At 41.7% G+C, this 20,954-nt stretch overlaps 1 protein-coding gene and 1 long non-coding RNA gene across 2 annotated transcripts in view; one reads left to right on the top strand and one right to left on the bottom strand.

Annotated features, from left to right (window-relative positions):
- Positions 1 to 2,964: 2,964 nt before the first annotated feature.
- Positions 2,965 to 20,954, top strand: part of Ahr (aryl hydrocarbon receptor) — a 35,902-nt gene continuing 17,912 nt past the window's right edge. Inside the window, 3 exon segments of the mRNA XM_021178767.2 lie at positions 2,965 to 3,214; positions 10,991 to 11,178; positions 20,454 to 20,557. Of these exon segments, the coding sequence (XP_021034426.2) occupies positions 3,153 to 3,214; positions 10,991 to 11,178; positions 20,454 to 20,557 (354 nt within the window). The 5' untranslated portion in view covers positions 2,965 to 3,152.
- LOC110306965 (uncharacterized) overlaps positions 17,425 to 20,954 on the bottom strand; it is a 181,699-nt gene continuing 178,169 nt past the window's right edge. The window contains exon 6 of the long non-coding RNA XR_015045215.1: positions 17,425 to 17,622. This is a non-coding gene — a long non-coding RNA (uncharacterized LOC110306965). The remainder of the gene's footprint in view (positions 17,623 to 20,954) is intronic.

The raw sequence follows: 20,954 nt of genomic DNA, 5'->3' as shown, positions 1-20,954 counted from the left end.
TTTCTAAAATGAAATTAAAATGAAATCTACCAATCACAGGGCATACACATTCTTCTATAACTAAGGCTAAAAGCTCTTTCATTTTATTACCACTGTAAATTTTACTAGTCTACTCATAGTCACTCATCTATCCTTTCTCCCCTAACTTACATGACACTCAACCTCAAACTTTTGGATCACCTGGAAGACCTTATTAAAGTCAGTGTCTGACTCAGTAAAGACACTCTGTGCAAGTCCCCCCATTTAAGAAAAAAAATCATACTTAGACTAATAATATTGGTGCTTAGACTGGCTTTGAACTAACTTGTAGACTTCCTGACTCAGCACACTATGTGCCGGGATTACAGGGGGAACCATGAAGCCGGATGGAAGCTATGGAGGACTTTACAAAGCAAAGCCCCTCAGAACTGCTCTTGCTGTTAGCAAGTCCACCACAGCCCTGATCTCTTTTCTGCTTGGGCACTTTCTCTGCTTTTCTATAATTATCTATTGTTACTTATTACCTTTGTCCTTCTTTTTTTATTCTCACAAAGTCAATGTCCTCTTCCTCTTTTGTAAAGAAGTAGAACCCACTCATCACCCCTATTAAGTCAACACTACATTATTATTAATTAGTAATTAACAATGGTGCCTCACAATATAGTTCACACTAGTCAGTGAATCTTTGTTCTCTTTTCTCCGCCTTCCTTGTTGTTGAAACAATGGGGCCATTTCTCACCTTCCACTCCACCAGTGGACCCAGCTCTCGGGGGTCAGGGGTGGGGTTCTTGAGCTTCAGGTTTTAGTCCTGGCAGTTCTTTTGCAGTACCCACAGGGCATCACCATACTCTCTTTTTGTCCACTAGCAAACGGCTTCTCGATCACGGCTCCAGCTTCTACCTCACAGGTTGCCCCATTTACCATCTTTCCTTAGATGTCCTAAATCTATTTCAAACCTAAGAAGCATGAGGCCAGCTTTATAATTTCTTTCTGGTAGTTCATGCCATTGTTACCCAGCTGGAAACATAGTTGAGAAAACTATCAATTTTAACTCTTAAATTTGTTTCTAATATTAGCACACAAAGCGATGGGCTTAATGAAATGTATGCATTACCATGCTCCCATTCTGCTGGGTAACAATTCCTTATCCCACTCCTGCTGCTCTGCTTGCTCCCACAGGATCCCCTCTTCTCCTTTTGTGTCATGTGTATTCTCCTGCCCTTTCTCTTCTCACCTCCAACCCAAGAGCTCCTTTTTCCACTCTCATGATCGCTTTCCTAGTTTCAACATGTGTAAAAATCAAAATCTAGAGCATACACAAGAGAAAACGTGGTATTTGCCTTCAGTGTCTTCCATGCTTAACATAGCAGCCTCCAGTTCTACTCATTTACCTGCAAATGCCATGATTTCAGTTTTCTTCAGGGTCCCATAAAATGCCATTGTGTAGATGCACTACATTTTATTTATCCATCCATAGGTTGATGTGAATCTAGTCTGGGTCCACTTCTCACTTGTTTTGAATGAAGGGCTAACAGGTATGTGTGCAGGAGTATAGCAGGTCATCTTGTGGATCTGTTTTAATTTGTTGAGAAACTCTATACAGAGTTCCACAGTGGCTGGACCAGTTCACAACCACCCACACTGATGAGGGTTCTTCTTCCTCCACAGCCTTGGCACCATTTGTTGTTCTTGGTTTTCTGGCTATCCTTTTCCTTGATGTTGTGTATCCTCTCTTCTGATCTCTTTCTCAAATCTATAAACCACATCAGACTTCATCTCTATCTCTTCATGTCCAGCACCACCTCCCTGACTCCCAAAATTCACTTCTCTGCCTCTATTCTTTAGTGGTTAACAGCTACCTTCCCTCTTCCTTTATCATCTCTGCTCTCTCCTTTTTCTCATCCCCATGGCTGTGCCATTGGACTTGCAGCTGGTCGATTTCATCAATTTCCCAGCAATTCTCTCTTGCATCTGTTTTGTTCCTGAGTAACACAATTTCTACCTTTTCCCACAGTGACTTTCCCAAGAAAGACGGAACATCATCTTCCAAATTAAGCCTTTAAAAGCTCCCTGTTGTCTGCAGAATGAGACCCAATTTCTTCATTAAATCTTTATGATTTGTTCCTAGATTTTCTGAATATCCTTTTTTTTTTTTTTTTTCCTCCCACCATCTCTACAGGACTACTAACAGAAACTCAGGTCTCTGGTCATAGTCTCAGTACCTACCCTCCAATTTCTCACGCTCTCAGCACTCCTGTGCTTCTTTCCTTCTCATCTTCCTGCAGTCTGATGGAGGAAAAGATGTTTTATTGTCTTCTGTAGACATACAATAAATGTGGGAGGGAAAAGGATTATAAAACTCATAGCCTTCAAGACAACTAACTTTGCAGGGCATTTCTGAAGCTTTCCCCCTAGAATGCTCTCCAGTCGCAGTTATTTATCTACCAGCTCAATGTAAAATCTTTGTCAAAAATTAGATGACTCAACTCTAGGTGGAGCTAAGCTCTTTGCCTGGTAAATCTTGATGTCTGAGTACAAGGAATTTGCCTAGGCATAATGTGGCCTCACACCCCTTTTGAGGCTGGAAAACAGGTACTGGGCGAACACCACCCCACCCCCAGAACCTCTGACTGCAAGAAGTGTTGGGAGTCACTACGTCCTGCGTCATCACGTGCTGCGAAGAGGGTGGGGCCCTCCTGGGAGCCGTGAGGGGCGGGGCCGAGCAGGTGGGGCGGGGCTGGAGCCCGGGGCGGAGCTGCGCGGGGTCGCGGCTGCGGAGGAGCGGGCTCGCGGCGGGCGGCAGCGCGTGTGTGCGGTCCCTTCGACGCTCGGTGCCCCACGCGTGTCCCGGAGAGGCTCAGCCCGGAGCGACCCGGAGGACGAACTGGTGGACGGACTCGGGGTGGCTGCCAGGCAGGGCTGTGAGCGGCGCCGCGGCACAGCGCGGGAGCCGGGAAGCCCTTGAGCACCGCGGCCCCTCCTGACCCTCGGGACCGGGCGCGGCTAGCGTGCGGGTTTCTCCTCCGCGGCCAGCTCGGGCAGCCCCGCGTCCCCTCTGTCGCCCGCACCTGCGCGTCGCGGTCGGTCCCGCCCTCGGCGGCGGCTCACCTGGGCGCAGCGCGGGCAGGGCGCCGCCTCCGGGACGCAGGTGGAGCGGGCAGGGCGCGGGCACCATGAGCAGCGGCGCCAACATCACCTATGCCAGCCGCAAGCGGCGCAAGCCGGTGCAGAAAACGTGAGTGACGGCGGGCAGGCGCGCTCCGAGGGTGCGGGAGGTCCCCACGCGTGCTGCCATCCAGGAGCTGAGTCTCAACCAATGCGTTAAAAAAAAAAAAAAATCCCTGCTTTCAGGCGCCTGCACCTTTACCGCTCGGCGACCTTCCCTGGCTGATTCGTTGACAGCTCTGACCTACCTAGTGCCGCTCTAGCTTACTTAGTTAAGCTTGCCTGGAAATCCTTCACTCTAGATCTCCACTGCCGCGAGCTTTAGGGGACACGAGTAGACAGCTCACTGAGGTGAGATGTTGGGCAGAGCTAAACACGTGTTGTCTTGAAGGAGGGGACCTGTGCCTTTGAAGGAATGTCTTTCTGTTCTTAGCGCCTAGCTTTCTGTTTTGCGCTCTCATTTACTTCCTAGGCGGCAGTTCTGCAGGGCTCAGGGTAGGCGCAGAATTGATAGCAGGTTGGAGTGTGCAGTAGACAGGTGCCCTGGCGGCTTGGTGGCATTCTTAGCCACTCTTTGGTGCAGTTTTCTTCCTCCTTTTGGAGTGCTTTTGGGTCTGTAAATTTTTAAATCATTAAGAAGAGGAAAAAGAACTAGACTGACTTAAAAGTTATTTCTACTCTCTACCTGTAGTTCATTGCCCCTTGCTTAAATTTATTTATTTATTTTTTTGCCAATTCTGACAGAGATTACAGGCTTTGGTCTTTGTTTCCATGGGCTATTTGTATGAGATGGGAGATATTTTTTTTTTCCTCAGAAAAGAGATTCATGATTGAGACAGGGTTCCATTTAGGAGTTGTCTGTATTGATGCATTCATTCATAATTATCTTGGAGTTTCCACATCTCACCATTTGTTATTTTTTTTTTTTAATTATTTTAGGAACACTTTCAGGCAATCAGTAGTGTGTGTTTTGCTTGAAACATGACAGCTATCACCAAGTGAACCAAAAACAAAAACAAAAACCAAGAAAAAAAAAACCAACTTAAGATTTATACACTGTTTACAAATAGTTACTAGCTTAGAAGTTGGGCTATTTGTGGATTTTAATTCCCCTTAAGAATTTCAACTGTCCTAGTTCCTCAAATCTTGACTTACAAATTAATATTGAGAGGAGATGTCCATGTGTAAATAGTTTGATCAGAATTTGGAAGTTTTATGGTACACTTTAAAGGACGCAAATATCGTTGACTCAGCAGTTTTCCGCCCCGGCAGTTCTTTGGACCCTGGCTTTCGGTGCTTTACTATTTTGTAGGACGGTTTCTTTTTGTTAAAACATGTTTGCTCAATTTGACTTTGTTCCTGGCAGTTACAGTTTCCGAGGCTTTCAAGTGCTTGTTCCCTGTTTTCATTAATAGTAATACTAACTCATATGAGATGAAAAATCTCAGGTATTATGTACATGGGCATAAAACCTGAGGCTCCGCTCGAGTTTCTAAGTAACTGATTTTCCTTATGTGATTTAAGGACATAAACTGCTTTCTATACGAAGGTCACCGTCTTAAATGTCCTTCGTTATAACGGTGAATGTTCTTAGTTAATAGAGAGAGCTTCCTTTTTAACAGGACAGCGCTTCCCTTTAGATTAAGATACACCTTTTATTATATCGACTCCCTATTTGCATTTGATAATTTCGGACAACTAAACTGTTGTCCCCACGAACTTATATTTTATTGTATTTGGTCCTTGACTTCTGTTTATCAGATCTGTACTGAACACCTTTAATCAACTCTAAGCCTTCAAATGCCTTAAAGGTCACCAGCTTGCTTTGTCGAAGACTTTAGTGCTGGCGCTTAGATCCTCTAGTGAAAGTACTTATGTTGTTCCCCCCTGAACAGAAAATAGTGAACTATATAATCACATAATCAAAGTTCACCCTTAACAACTAGGTCACTAAGCTTTAGTATGAGTCTTTAAGTTAAACTACTTAGCTTATGTGCAATGGGGCCCCAAATACCTCAATTTTAGGAAAAACACAAAGAAGTGTTGACTGTGCTTTCTAATTTAATTAACTTGTACCCTTTAAGGTTTTATACGGAGCATACACATTGTAATTCTAGTGTCGAAAAATGTCATATTTAAATATACAGTTCCATGAAAATTTGGAGTAAAGTGGGTGACATGATTTTAACCTGAAGCTCTTTCAGTCTTCAAATGAGGATCTAGATGCAAAATAAGCCCCCTCTAGTGGCCGGTCTCACCATGACAGTTATCTGTAGTAGGAAGTCAGTTTGTATACACTACACTGTGAATAGCTGTTTCCTCCTTCTTCAGTGCAATGAAAGTTAGGAAATTAAGAGATCCTAAGCAGCCTTGCATCTAGCCCATATCCTCATCTTCAAAGGCAGAATGTCAAAGACCAACCTGGGAATAGAATCTTCTGGGATGTGTCTGTTTCCACTTAAATCCTGCTCTTGCTTATTCTCTTTGGAGAGGAAAAAGTTGTGTGCAGTTGTTTAGTTATTCAGTCTCATGAAGATGGCTGAGCAAAGCAGAGGATGGGACGATCTACTCTGGTGATTAAAGCTTTAAATATATTTTGAAGCTTTATTAAGACAGAAGAGGTCTTTCTGCTACTGGTAGTTTAGGATTGCTAGCAAACAGCAGATGCTCAATCAATAAAGACCTGCAGCTGTGGTGGTATTCAAGCCAGCCGTAGCCAGGCTCTCATGATCTGCTGCTAAGCACACACCAGCATCAACTTTTACCTTTTTAGTATTCAAGAATGCTGAAGTAATATAGAAGCCCTTCACTCTGTTAAAACATTGTGAGCCCCATCTGTATAACAAAACTTTACTAATCATTTTGTTACAGTACACAAGACTAAATTTTCCGCAGAGATATTTATAGTATGGGGCCCCTTGCTAGACAGCACCTGACATTAAAGGACTTTGCAGATACCGTAGTATTTTTCCTTTTCTCTCAGATAGCATTAGTGAGAGGGCATCTATGCTGAGGCTGTGGATGTGCCTCATGCTCACCCATGGATGTGTCTAACACAGGGGCTCACATCAAACTGAACGAAAGAAGCAACAGATTGAAGCTAAAGGGTGAGGCCTCATTTCTGCCTGCTATTAGTCAGGTCTCCTTTGTCACTGTTGTTTTTCTGTATTAAAATTCTTTCATACAATATATTTTGACCGTATTCTTTTTTTTTTTTTTTTTTTTGGTGGTTTTTCGAGACAGGGTTTCTCTGTGTTCTTTTTCCTCCTTGAACTCCTCCTAGTCCCTCCCTTCTTCTCTCCCCACACCATTTCCTGTTCTTTCTCTCTCCCTTTCCTGGTCAAGTTTTTTGTTTGTTTGTTTGTCTTTTTTTGTTTGTTTTTTTTGTTTGTTTGTTTTTACTAGCAGGACAGTCTCCTCCACTGCTGTTCTTACAACTAAACTAGGAAAGCAGAAGGTCGAGTAAACCCGAAGGCTGCTGGACACCCAGTGGAGGCCTAGTCTTTAACTACTGCTGGTTATGTGTTGCAGGGGTGACATACAGACACTGCCGAATCTTATTTTCCCCAGCAGTGAACAGTACAGTCTCCTTCCTGTGTTTAGTTAACACCATTACTTAGAAGTGAGCACTATGCAGGTCTTTAACTGTATTCTACTTCTAAACTCTTTAAAAACTATTTCTTTGGCTTCGCAGTGTCATATAGCAAAATTTGCTCTTTTTCCCCAATATTATACTGATAGGATCATTGAACACAGAATTTCCCATACATAGTTTAATCTCCTTTCCGTAATAGTACTGTGGAAATAATGTTATCATTTCTGGCTCAGGCCACTGGGACCTAAGGTTCACTCACATTCAAAGTTGATTCAGGTAATAAGTGGAAAACTGGACTTTGGTTATTGCATCTCTAGTTGTTGGCTCTAAATCCTTATGTTCTTAGCAACAGTGCAGGACTGTCTAGATGAACAGGTTAATCAGAGTGCATGATGGCCCCTGTCCTGGGCATTGCCACTTGTCCACTGCACCTTCTTTAATAACACTGAGGCTGAAACAGTTGACTGCCATTTCAGGACTCAGCCTGTACCTGCCCATCTCCTGCTTTTGTATTCATGTCTTTTTTCTTAGAGTCCCTCCAGCCCCCATTTCCCTGCACACATCTCCCTGTGAAGCACTTTGAATAACTGCATGTTGTTCTGTTGACCAACTCCAGTATTTTCCTTTAGAGGGCACATTCTGTCACTTCTAGCATTTCCGCAATTTACCTGGTGTTTCAGAGAATAGTGTGGAGATCTGCAAACTCTTATATAAATGTGTCATTTCCATAGGACAGACCTCTTTAGGTGGAATTTGGGGTGACAAGGGTTTATATACTTCTAAGGATGAGCCGAATGTTACAGTCAGATATAGTGTCAAATTAGATTATAATTTTTTTTTTTGTGAATTACATTCACATTGTTTGTCAAAGAGACATGTCTGTATCCATGTATTTTACTTAAAAATATTACCAAGTGATGGGGGTGGTTGAGCTGGTATGTTGTGACTGGGTTTGTGTGCAGTAGTAGGATTTTATGCTTCCTGTACTGACTTACGTTGTCTCATACTTTTCAGCTTCTTAGTTTGTTCTTTCTCTTGTTCAGAATTAAATTCCTATAAACTGTGTACACATTTTAAGTCAGTGCCACCCAGGACCTGCCATCTTGCCCACAGTGTGCTGGGCATTGTCTTTGGTGCGTCCTGTGAGGAAGTCAACTTTCCATCTCTCCCGAGTTTGCTTCATCTCTTCCTGGCCTCAGAGCTTTAGGTTAAATATGCTTTGAGCCTTTCATTGTTTTTGACTATGTCAAAGTCTTTGCTGCCGAGCTAAGTAATATTCTGTGATTGCATTTCCCTGCCACTGAAATATATCGGTAATTTACACCATTTTTCCATCTTAATTGTCTTTTCCATGAGGGTACAGTGTCTTAGGTGTGTGAGAGACAGGATTTCTGCCGTTGTGTTTCCCTTTATTTCTGAAGGAGGGGTAGCTGCAGAAAGTATTGTATTCTGTCATCATGAATCCAGAATGTCTTGCTTCTGTTTAACACCTGATTTAGAGACCTGCGTCTCTAGGAACGCTTGCTAAATCACCTACATCACTGAGCAATGTATTATACTTGCTTGCCTCACTATAGAATAGGTTTGGTCCTGGTAAGAGAATCAGAACTGTTGCATTTGTTTTTGCAGGGACCAGAGCTTCCTGCATAGTACGTATTTGAGGTTTACTAAGTTACCAGTTGATCATCATTTAACATTTCCCCAGTCTTATGTTGGTAATTGTGGTATAGTGGATCTCTTCTGTGAGCTCAAAGAGTAGGACTAAAAATAGGAAATGAAGCATTCATCCTAGTCTTTTCTGGATCACCGCAGAATCATTATTTCTAGACCTGTTTAATTTTCCTGGCTTTTAAAATACGTGTTTCTTGTGTGAGCACTTGCTGTTTACACATAAACCTCTCCTTGACTAAAGCCAACAGGACATTAAAGAGTCCATCACAGCTAGAGAGCAGCAACAGGACGCTGGCAAGAGAGTCTGACTCTGTGGGGCTTCCAGGTAAATGTCTCAGACGGCTCTGTGATGCTTTTTGTCTCGTCGAGGGAGTTAGAACGTCAAGCTGAACTTAGCTTGGCAGTGAGATTCATCTTTATGCCATGTATCACCCTTAGTATTTCAAATCAAGCGCGTAGTTTATGATGAGTAGCATTTGAAATTCTCATTCAGAGATCAATGCCCTTGCACCAGAGCTGGGGGAACAAAATGAAGATTTCATGGAATTAAGAGTTGGGTGAATTCTCTGCTCTCTTCATCTTGAAATTATTCCCCTACCGTGTGTGTGTGTGTGTGTGTGTGTGTGTGTGTGTGTGTGTGTAAGTGCACGCATGGATTGTACGTATACGCAAATGCACGTGGAGGCCAGAGTCAGGCGTCTTCTTCACTTGCTTCCCCTTTTAAAAAAGCAAAAAAAAAAAAAAAAAAAACCAAAAAAACCCAAAAAGTAATGTTTTAATTCTTTGAGAATTTGATACAGTGTATTTTGATCATATTCATTCCTTCTCCAACCCCCTCCAGGTCCTCCCCACCTCTACCCTCCCAACACCCCTCTTCCTTCCCCCTCTCTGTATGTATGTGTGTGTCTGCGTATTCAATTTTAGTATCTGTTCTTTACATCCCAACCACACTTTCCTCCACCTCCACTCCTCCCTAGACCCATTCCTCAATTTCCCTTCCAAGAAAAAAAGAAAAATCAGGCCTCCCATGGATCTCAACCCAACATGGCATAAGAAATTGCAGTAAGTCTAGGCACAAACCCTCATTCATATCAAGTCTGAACAAGACACCCAGTAGGAAGAAAAGGATCCCAAGTGCAGACAGAAGAGTCAGAGACACCCCTTACTCCCACTGTTAGGAGTCCCCTGAGAACAGCAAGCTACACAACCATAAAGTATATGCAGAGGTCCTAGCTCAGACCCATATAGGGTCTGTGGTTGTTGTTTCAGCCTCTGAGAGCCCCTGTGAGTCCTTAATTGATTTTGTGGTCAGTGTTCTCATGGTGTCTTTGACCCCTCTGGCTCCTACAATCCTCCCAGTTTTCTTCAGGGTTGCCCTGGCTTCACCTAGCTTTTTTGGCCAAGACTCCTGGGTGTGTGTCTTTCCATTGTAGAAAACTTGATTTTCTTTCTCCCAGCAGCAATCAAGTAACAATAGTATCTCGGGGTAGAGGTAGGATTTCATGTTGTCCTCTCCTCCCTGCTAGGCCTTTGTCTGGCTTGCTCTTTCATAGGACTTATGCATGTTGTCGCACTCTCTGTGGGTTGATATGTCCTCTGCCCTGTTATGTCTGAGGTCATCCACTGCCTTTGGCTCTCAGGATATGTCTGTCCCTTCTTTCACATAGATCCCTGAGCCATGAGGGGAAGGAGGTGTTGTAAACATCCCAACTAGGGTTGAGCACACTCTTTCCTCTCTGTCTTTTTGCTACACGTTTGCCACTTGTGGGTGTGTCCATTCTTGGCTATCTCCTACCAAAAGGAGCTTCTGTGGCGAGAGTTGAACAATGCACTTATCAGTGGGTGTAGCAATAAGTCATTAGGAGTCATTTTATTGCTGTGTCCATTTAAGAGCATAATAGCAATAGGTTTTCCCCTGGAATCCTATCTAGCCACAGGTTCTTGGGCTCGATCTTGTGTCAAGTACAGGCCATCTCATAGAGCAGGTCTGAAATCCAATCCAGAAGAGATTATCAGTGGTTCTGTATTGAGGTTATAAAAGTAACTGTGATAACAGCATAGTTAATCTTACTTAGTCTGCGTGAGAAGACTAACTCAAATCTTTAAGGGGAATTAAGGAAGTGGAAATTTGAGAATCTGTGCTTACCTGCAATACGTAAATGATTAACTAGGTAAGTCACTCAGCATTACACTTTCTAAAGTCAAATGCATGCTTACTAGTAGATTTTCTAGGTAAAATTTGCTTTAAAATAGGTTTGTTTTTTTTGTTTTTTTTCTTAAAGGCTCTTTCAGTATGAAAATACCTCTGGGTTTTTTGTTTTTTTCAGCTTAGTGGTTTTAGTATATTTTTGCATGAATGCTATGGATTTCTTGGTATTTTTGGCAGTGTTTGGTATTATCTGATAGTTATTTCATATTTGTGCTGGTGAGAAAAAGAAAAGTTGGGTAGCAGTATAGTAGAGGGGTTTATTGAGAATTACTTCATGTTTCGTGGTTAGAGAGGTCCCTGAGGGGGTGTTTTAATGTGATAGACCCTTTTGCTCTGTTTTCTAAAGGTTTTTCTTATTCTTTGTTTTTCAGAGTAAAGCCCATCCCCGCTGAAGGAATTAAGTCAAATCCTTCTAAGCGACACAGAGACCGGCTGAACACAGAGTTAGACCGCCTGGCCAGCCTGCTGCCCTTCCCGCAAGATGTTATTAATAAGCTGGACAAACTCTCAGTTCTTAGGCTCAGCGTCAGCTACCTGAGGGCCAAGAGCTTCTTTGATGGTACGTCAGGGTGACTGACTTTTACAGTAGCTCACAGAGTGCTAAAGTTAAATGTGGTCCTTTAGATGTTGGTGACAAAAAAAAACAAAAACTATCCATAAGTGCAAATGTTGTATTTATTGTCATAGAAAATAATGAACTGACAAAGCTAAATGTGTAACTGTTACTAACTTTCCTGTTTCATCCATGGACAGTGGAGCTGTTTGGATGGAACATGGTATCATTCTTTGAAAGTCATGTATTTAGAAATTATACTCAGGTTTCATTTTTAAAAAGAAATAATAAAGTACTTTAAGACTGATTGGGGCTAGGGCTGGGGCTGGCTCAGTGGACGAGAGAGGAATTGGTGTGTGAACAATGCAGATCTGAGTTCAAATCTCCAATACCCACTTAATGTGTTGCCTTGCATGACTTTAACCTTAGCACTGTGGGGAACAGAGACAGGACTCTAGGCCTGCTGGCTGCGAGCTTATTTGCAGGTTCAGTGGGAATAAGGCACGAGTGATAGGGAAGGGTACACAAAGTCTTCCTGTGGCCTCTGCATGTGTGCGTGCAGGTATGTGCACTTGTACCCTTCTCTCTCTCTCTCTCTCTCTCTCTCTCTCTCTCTCTCTCTCTCTCTCACTCACACACAGAAACACACACATATGCTTTCTCTGACATATACTTTTCTCTCTCCTTCTTTGCCTCTCTTTGTCTCTTTCTCTCTCACACATACATACACATAACTTCATCTCCCTCTGATGCACACACACTCTTTCTGTGACACACGCACACACTCTCTCCGTCACACATGCACACACACAAACACCCACTTTCTTTGACATTCTCTCCCTCTCCCCATTTCTATCTCTCTTTGACACATACAAATTAATATACACACTTTCTCTCCTCCCCACATACACACACAGGAGATAGTAATCTATTATTCCTGTATTTTCTGTATATTTATTCATTTAGCCTTTCAAAGTTATATAGAGTTCTACGGCTTTAAATTAATGTCCGTTAGCTCAAGAAAATGTAGTCAAAATGTGGTCAGAAAGAACACGTAACTATGGAATCAACAGTGTCGGGTTTCATTCTCCACAGTGCCACTGGCCAGCTACTTGACTTTAACTGTGCCAGGGAGCCCCCTGTGCTTTACCGTGCACTCAGCTGTGAGGGTGGCAGTGGGGCCTGCATGGCTCAGTGCTGTCTGCTACTTGTCAATCATCCAGCACTTCATCACCACAGTAATTCCAAAATGGAGTTCCTGTTTGAAATTAATCTTCTAACATAATTTATCATGCACAGTAATTCCTTAATTATCTTTTACCTGCATTCTAGGGATTTGAACTTTAGACACCATGCTGAAACAGCAAGGAATCTTTCTTGCTAAGCCATTTCCCAAGGCCTTAGTTTTTCTCTTTATGTTCATAAATCAAAAATTGATTTATTAAGGCATATGCTATTTAAGGGATCATATTCTTTCACGAATTGTAGTGAATGGATTAATAGCAAGACCTCAAACTGTTGTGCACTTATACGTCACTAGGCATCATGATGAGATGCAGAAGTCTCCCCGTCTGCAAGCTCAGATGACACTAAAAATGGCCATCCAGGTCAGCAGGCAGCACCTACTCATATCTGTAATGTGTCTCAGAGGACTGCAAAGTCAGTCATTCCCCTTCAGATGTGTGTTTATATGATTTAATGTCTTTGATGTGAGCAACTTTTGCTTGCACAGTTGTGTATTTTCTTAACAAGTGTAATTTTTTTACAATAGCGTTCTGTCAGTGCCCACAGACACCTAGAACAGCGATTTCATGTGGTCTGAAGTGCACATCAGATCTCACAGCAGTGATATCATTCAGTCTGTAGTGTACACTGAGCCCTATAGTGGCCATTCTATGTGGTTTAGAGTGGACACTGAGTTCTACAGTAGTGATTCCGTGTGGTTTGTAGCGTACAGAGTCTGACAATAGTGATTCCATGTGATCTACAGTGTACAGTGACATGGCCTGTAGGATACAGTGACTCCCACAGTAGTGATTCCATGTGGCCAGTAATTTACGTAGTTCTATAGTAATGATTCCTTGTGATCTATAGTGTACACCAACTCCTACAGTGGTGATTCCATATGGTCTGTAGTGTACAGAGTCTGACCACAGTGATTCCATGTGGTCTAGTAATGTAGAGTCCTACAGTCGTGGGATCATGCTTAGTTTCATAGAAGACACTTAATAGTCTGTTTAAAAAGATTCCTCCCTTTCAGTTCCATTGTACTGAGCCCTTCACTCTGTGTCACTGTGCAGCACCACTGCTGTGCCTGGGTGTCCTGCTAGAGCCTCATACTGGGAGAGCTATCGCTGAGCCCAGGTTTCTGGATTCCTTTTATTTTTTCTAACTCTATCTCTATCCCTCCACCTCTGCAAAGTCCTAGGACTTGCTGTGTGCTGGGATGAAGGCCTGTACCACCACCACCACCGCCGCCGCCGCTGTCCATAGTCTCTGGACAAGCAGCTTCAGCACTAATGGGGGCTTGTTAAAGATACTGGCCCTATAGGAACTTTCCCTGTGAGCCACTGTTGTGGACTGTAACCTTGAGCTCGTTCCAACTTCATATCCTGAACCTGGCTCATAGGTTGTGATCCCTGCTGCACCAGATCCACTTCACTCTTCCCTGACATTATCTCTGCCCTTAGAGAATTTCATGTACAGGGCCGGGGGGCTTCAGGCTCAACTCTGGGAGAGTTTATTGACTTGAATCATCGAGCATTTCAATTTTTTGTGCCTTTATGATGAATGTTGATTTGTTTGTGTGCATGAAAAATAAAGTTTATGATGTTTGAGAAAGCACATACATTGTACCCTGTTTAGAAGCAGGAGGATGGCACTGAAGCTGCTTAGAATAACCATACATTTTATCATACAAGCACTACATAATTGCTATCTTTAAAACAGATGCATATATGTAGGTTCACACACATGCATGATATGCATGATGTGTCTTGTTTCCCCCAAGTCAGCCTCATTAGCAGTGCCAGGCACATGAAAAGTATTTTCTTAGCCCTTCATTAACTAGTTAGATTTTTATTCAGATTTATTACTTATTTATATTATTCCTCATCAATTGTATCATGCTTACTTTTAGTCTACTTTGCTGGTTTTACACTTCCGTGTACATAAGACCTAGCTGGAAACTTTGTTGAGCCTTCTAGGCAGGCCTCGTCTATGCTGATTCAGTCACTTCTCTAGAAAACCAAGGAATCGGTATTTGAGCAAAGATGTTAACAAACATGTGACGGAGTCTTAGTTTGGTTTCCATTGTGCCCAGCGCGAATTTTTAAAGGTTGTTTTCTATGCTCTTGAAAGGAAAAATCCTAACATACAACATGCTAAGGAAGGTTTTGTGTGTGTGTGTGTGTGTGTGTGTGTGTGTGTGTGTGTGTAGTTTAAGGGTGTTTATACACTTTGAACAGTAGCTCAAGCTGTTCCATATATGGACCTAGGGTTTAATGGAAAGTGTGGGGGATAAAAGTCAGCTAAAACCCAAATGGCCACATGTCTTCTACGGACCATCCATGGCCCCTGCAGTGTGTCGGAGGACTTAGAAGAAAGTGTCAGGAGCATAGTACCTTTATGAACAGAACTGTGGTGTGCAACCCAGGGGACATGATAGAGCTCCCAGCCGTCCTGAGGGGCCTATCCACACGCAGCCTCACCATCCTGCTATCAGGGAAACAGTGTAGTGAAGCAAAGGGAAGCTCCAAATGAATAACAGGATGCAAACAGGGGGTGTGTAAATTCCTGCGGAAAGAACAATATAAACGAGTAATCATACAATCTTGCTAGAAAGGAAACTCAAGTTTTACTATAACAATAGATATTTTTCCAAGAAAATACATCTATTTATTGCAAGTTCAAATAATACGGCATGAATCGATCTTCTTACAGTTGAACTGTCCGAAAAGCAGCAGTTGAATGTTAGGTACAACATTAATATTTATACTTTTCTAGTTAATTGAGACCTCCCTGAATTTAACTTTTAAGTACTTAATACCTCTTAGTCGTGTTTTAGGTAGTGTGAAGTTTGAAGCCGTCTCTTTGAAACTATTTGAGTCTACTATGTCTGATGCAGAAAGTATTCAAGAAGTTCAATGACTATGATCAGTAGGACTTTATTTATGAATACATGGATTTTGGTGGCTGTATCCAGGTCTTAGAATTGGCTTATGTTAACAGAAAGGCCATTTCTCCTGTATCATGTCTGTTGGACAATGATCAAACAGGAGATACTACCTCACATGGGATAAAAAGATCAACCACATGATTTTAGTTAGTTTTTTTCAAGACGTGGTTTCTCTTGGTAGTCTTGCTGTCCTAGAAATTACTTTGTACACCAGAATAGACTTGAACTCAGAGATCTGCCTCTGCCTTTTGAGTGCTGGGATTAGAGGTATTTACTATCACAGTCAGCTAACAATTTATTCTTAAGAAGTGTAATTTTGATGTCTATATTTTGAATGAGGTTTTCTTACTACTTATTGAAATTTTCAAGATGTAAATAGTTTGTTCAAACTGCTCTACATTTGGGCGTTGTCTTAGTTAGGGTTATTGTCTATGTGATGAAAGACCATTTCCAAGGCCAACGTATAAAAGAAAGCATTTAATTGGGAGATTTCTTACTTTCAGAGGGTGAGTTATGATGAAGAAGACTGAAGAAGGCAGTAATGGAGAGCCCATATCTGATCTATAGGTTGTGGTCAGAGAAAGAGCAAGTCTGGGTCTGGTGTGGGCTTTTGAAACCCCCAGGCCCACTTTTAGTGACACATTGCTCAAGTCTAGATGTTCTCCGGAAAGAGAGCTGTTGCTTGTTTGGGGAGGGTGTGAGCCATGGACACAGTGTGTTGTTTGCGCACTCACCCTGTGTGTCCATTTTAATGGTGTGTTGCAGTTTTTGTCTTGGTAAAATTGTTAAGAGTTATCTCTTAATGTCATACTAGTAAATGTATGTACTAAGCCTACAATAAACTTGGAAAATCTAGCAAGCCAGGAGATTTCTAAATTATTTCCTAAGTCTAGATCCTCTGCCATTGGTCTTCAGAGAGAGGCGTGTGATTTGTAGTGTTGCCTGGGATTGTTGGTGTGACCGTGGAATGTGTCATCTTAGGGCCATGGAGTCAGCAGTTGACAGGGCCCAATCTGTGAGATAACATGCCTTCCGGATGGTTCTAATGTCTGGGGAAGTTTCATAGTAACTGGTATAATGTATTAGTCACATTCTGCATTTCAAGTTATGCTTGAACTTCACTCTTCACCCTTGTTGGGTCAAGGTAACAACATGCCTCAGGCTGTTAACAGCCCCACCAAAGTCTGCGCACAAGCAGACATTTCTACTCTTGTTGTGTTAATGCATAGAAGTACTGCATCTGACCAAAGGCATAATATGGAATGTGATAACAAGGTCTTTGGAAGTGAGTTTTCACTTGAAATTTGGAATAGAACTAACTTTTAAGACCTTTGCACTTTAAAAATGATCTGCTAAAAACAATAACCTTCCAATAATCACAACACAAACACAATTACCCCCTTGCCTCCACTTCGGGGCAGCAGAAGTGGCTCAGTGGCTAGGGGCACTTACTGCTTTCTGGAAGACCCGGTTTGATTCCCAGTACCCATATGAGGCTCACAAGTGTCCCTGGGGATCCAGTGCCCTCTTCTGAGAGAACTAGCATCCATGTGGTACATAGACATACATGCAGGAAAAACACACTTACACACAATAATAAATTTTAAAAAGAATACATGTCATATGCAGAAGAAAACCTTACAGTGTGTTAAAGTAAAATGTATCTTGTATCTCAATCTATATAGAAAACTTCCTTTAGGGACATATAATTTAGAAATTTATTTGTTCATATAAAGTAATTTGGAGGTATTTTTGTTAAATTAATAAAAACTATGTTTCTTAAACCATTCTATTACACACACACACACACACACACACATATATATGTTTATGTGTTTTGTCGAATTATCTAAGTCATTCTTATGTGTACACCAGTGTTGTCAAGGAATTTAACTTTCTTGTCATAATAGTAAATGATAGGAAATTATAAATATTATAAAATACATTAAATTAATAGCAGTGATTAAGAATAAGTAAAGTATTTCTTCTCAAAATGTATCATGCCACATTTCAACTTACAAGTAAACTTAGAAGAACAAAGAACAAGATGTACTTTACCAGAATCCCATATTTTGTCCTCATGAATTTTATTTCTTCAACAATTAAAAATAATATACAAGAGAGGAAAGTCCACGTTAGAAAATGTAAATTGAGTGACTGTCAGTTGAGTTCAGACTGGAGCCATGGGTGCTGGGGGATGGCTACTTGACAGTGCTATACGTTTACCCATGGAGTAAAGCCAGTTCTTTCCACTATGGGATTGCTTCAGTGGCCTTCAGAAGAAGAAAGACATCCTTAACACCATGGCATTGTACTATCCTTATCTTCAGCGACTTTTAGATTCCTGTCCCTTTAGAAGAGGGTATGTAGCCTACTGCACAGATGTCTATTACAACTAAACAGATGCTTCTCAGGTAGCAGAATCAATATATTTTCAGATCTTACATTTCATTTCTGCAAACTGTCACATGGTCCAGGGCTGTTAAGTTTCAATTATCATAGAGATTGGATTATATATGTGATGTGTGAAGTGCCTCTTAATATTTGAACTATTTTAGGCCCCATCTGGTCATCTTAGTAATTCTATTGATTGCGCATCAATGCTCTCCATTTAAAGATGAGGGAATGGTTAGCACCCAGTGCAGTTTATGAGGTTTTTTGTAGTGCTTCCAGGGCATGTGACAAGGACGAGTTTATCATGTCTGCCCTTTACTGCTCGTGTGTAAGCTGCATTTTATTTTATACTCACCACAATTCATCTCAAGTGACAGCATTCCTCTTATGTAGAGGCAAGAAAACTAGAGGTGAGAATGGTTAGCTCAGTGCAAGAATTGTGGGTTAGATAGGTGGGTCATCCCTGCACACTGGGAGCATATCTCTGCACAGTGGGAGCACATCCCTGCACACTGGGAACACATCCCTGCGCACTGGGAGCACATCCCTGCACACTAGGAACACATCCCTGCACACTGGGAACACATCCCTGCACACTGGGAGCAAGCTCCAGGCTGCCTGGGTTTATATCTAGGCTTTACCTCTTAAACTTTGGCAGCTCTGATGGAGTTTCTTCATCTCCTATGACTTAGTTTCATATTATATCAAACAAACAATACCAGTGCCATAAGATTGTTTTGGAAATTAAATGGGACTTAGATTGTAGCCCCAAGACAATATGTTATTACCGAGCAAGTAGAGAAATTCTAAAGGTAGGAAGCAGTAGAATTATTCCATAGATTTCTTAACAAGTTAAGCAACCTACGTGAGAAGAAAGAGTATAGTACAGAGACTTGCATTATACGAAGGGAGTGTATTAGTTATACTAAAACCTCAAGGGAAAACATTATGAAAGGTTAAAATGATTCAGTCAGGCTTGAAAAGTGTGAGCATAATGTAAGCTTTCTAAGACAGCACAGACATGTTTTGTAGGGGGACCCTGGGAATGGAGAGCACATACTATTTCTGGACTCATATTTGTGCAGTATTTACCTTAGTTCTTCCCTATGGACTAAACAACAGAAATATTGTCTGGTCTGCTTGCAGTGGAACCCATCCAGTGACCATTCCCAGGAATCCATTTATCGTGCATGTCAAGTGCTGGGCTTCCGACGACTAAAACTCGGAGTTATTCCTTAAGAGGAGCTTGCTCTTATGTTCACCATCTCCACACTTTCCCAAATGCTTTTTAAACCTGCTCTGAGTCTTGGTTCCTTTTTGACATTCTCTTCTAGTACTTTATTTCTAGAGCTTGTAAATCCTCCTGAAAGACTAAGTCCAATTGCATTGGTTACTAATCTCAGTACAAGCCCAGTAGCCAACAGGTTGATTTCTCATTAACAGTACAAACGTAAACCATGTATCTATCTAGATGCTGAGCTCTTGTTTTCTTTTATTGGTACTGACATGAATTCTATCATCCAAAAATTAATGTGAAGAGCTCTCGGATGATAATTGAGGTCTTTTTTTTTTTTTCCCTGACACCATATGGGTCCAGTTTTAGACCAGTACTGCTCCTTTTATAGAATGTACAGGTTTGAGTTTGGCTTCGTTCTCATCTTTTCAACAGCAGATCTTACTTGGTAAAACTCAAAACTACATTGCTTGGTGAAGTAGCAGAGTCAGTCCTTATTTTCCTTTGGCATTATAAGCAGCCAGCACCTTACAGCAAGCTTTCCTATCAAAGCAAGCAACAACAATAACTAATAATGGACAGAAAGGAAGAAAAGGCCATTCTCTGTTCTGCATTTCAGTGAGAAGCATTTAAGTATTTCCTTTTAGTGCTGATTAATAGGTGACCAGTTTACCCCACACTAGTTTTTGGCCTGAGGAAGTCTGTTCTCTGGCCTTTTGAAAATTTTACACACAGAGGCTACATCCTGGCCTCTTTTCTCAGAGAAATACCTTTCAGCTTCTGCAAAGGTAGGTGAGAGCTTGGCCCAAGGCTCTGGTGTGACACATACGGTGATGATTTGCCAGAAAATGCAAACACAAGAATGGCTCACGTGACCCCTGACTTGCTCAGAAAGCTTTGCCTGAACCAGGGGAACATAGAAATCGAATAAAATAGTTCTCAAGGACTGTAGAGTCACTATTTAAATATCACAGGGTAGCAAGGGATCAGTGAAGATAAGAATGCGAAGCATTTAGCAGATTATTCTTTCTAATAAGGCAATCCTTAAACTCTGGTAAACACTCTAATTAGAGCAACTGTTTATTGAACTGCTGGTCTGCTGTGTCTGGAACTGCACGGGCATTTTCCTTACTCTTCACAACAGCTTTGCAGGACCGTCTCATTTTGTGTGCTTGTTTTGATCGCCCTTTCGCATTATTAGTAAACAGGCTCAAGGAGTTGATATGTCTAGCAAATGGCAGAACTAAGATTTGTACCTAACCAGGTCAGCTATGTTAGCCATGTGCTTTCAAATGAGATTTGTTAGTGCATGATAAAATGCTGAGCTAAGTGGTAGCCATAACCACTGTGTTCGGTTGTGACATGCTTAGTGTTTCAAATCATCTATTTGATGGTTTCTGTTATAGTCTTTGAATAGTGCTTGTTTGAATATGTGCCTTTTTTGTAATCACTTCTCCCTTTTCCTTCCCCCTATAGTTGCATTAAAATCCACCCCTGCTGACAGAAATGGAGGCCAGGACCAGTGTAGAGCACAAATCAGAGACTGGCAGGATTTGCAAGAAGGAGAGTTCTTGTTACAGGTAACTCTAGTGCCCTCAGGGAGGACAGGAGCACACCGAAGCAGGAGATGCAGCTATGCTAATTTCTCTAAGTCACTGAAGTCTCTCTGTGCCACGTTCATGTCAGCTGCAGCCCTGGTCTTCTCTAGTTCCTGGCAGATGGGATTATGAGAAGTGGATTAATCTGGTCTAATCATCCTGGGATAATGGGAACTGGATTAATCAGGTCTAGTCATCCTCCCTGTTGTTTCTCTTGATGAATCTGTGTGCACGTTCAAAAAATGTTGCTCATGTAGAGAGTTAAAGCATGTACTCAATGTACAAAGACTGTTTTTACTTGAATTTTATTTTTAATGTGTAATATTATAACTTGTATTTCATTTGCTCAAATGAATAATAATGCGTGACTTATATGTTA

Source organism: Mus caroli, unplaced genomic scaffold (assembly GCF_978045245.1).
Source record: "Mus caroli unplaced genomic scaffold, Mus_caroli_1 scaffold_14, whole genome shotgun sequence".
Classification (NCBI taxonomy): Eukaryota; Metazoa; Chordata; class Mammalia; order Rodentia; family Muridae; genus Mus; species Mus caroli.
Note: the sequence above shows the minus strand (reverse complement) of the source record. Positions and strands in the feature narration are given on the sequence as shown.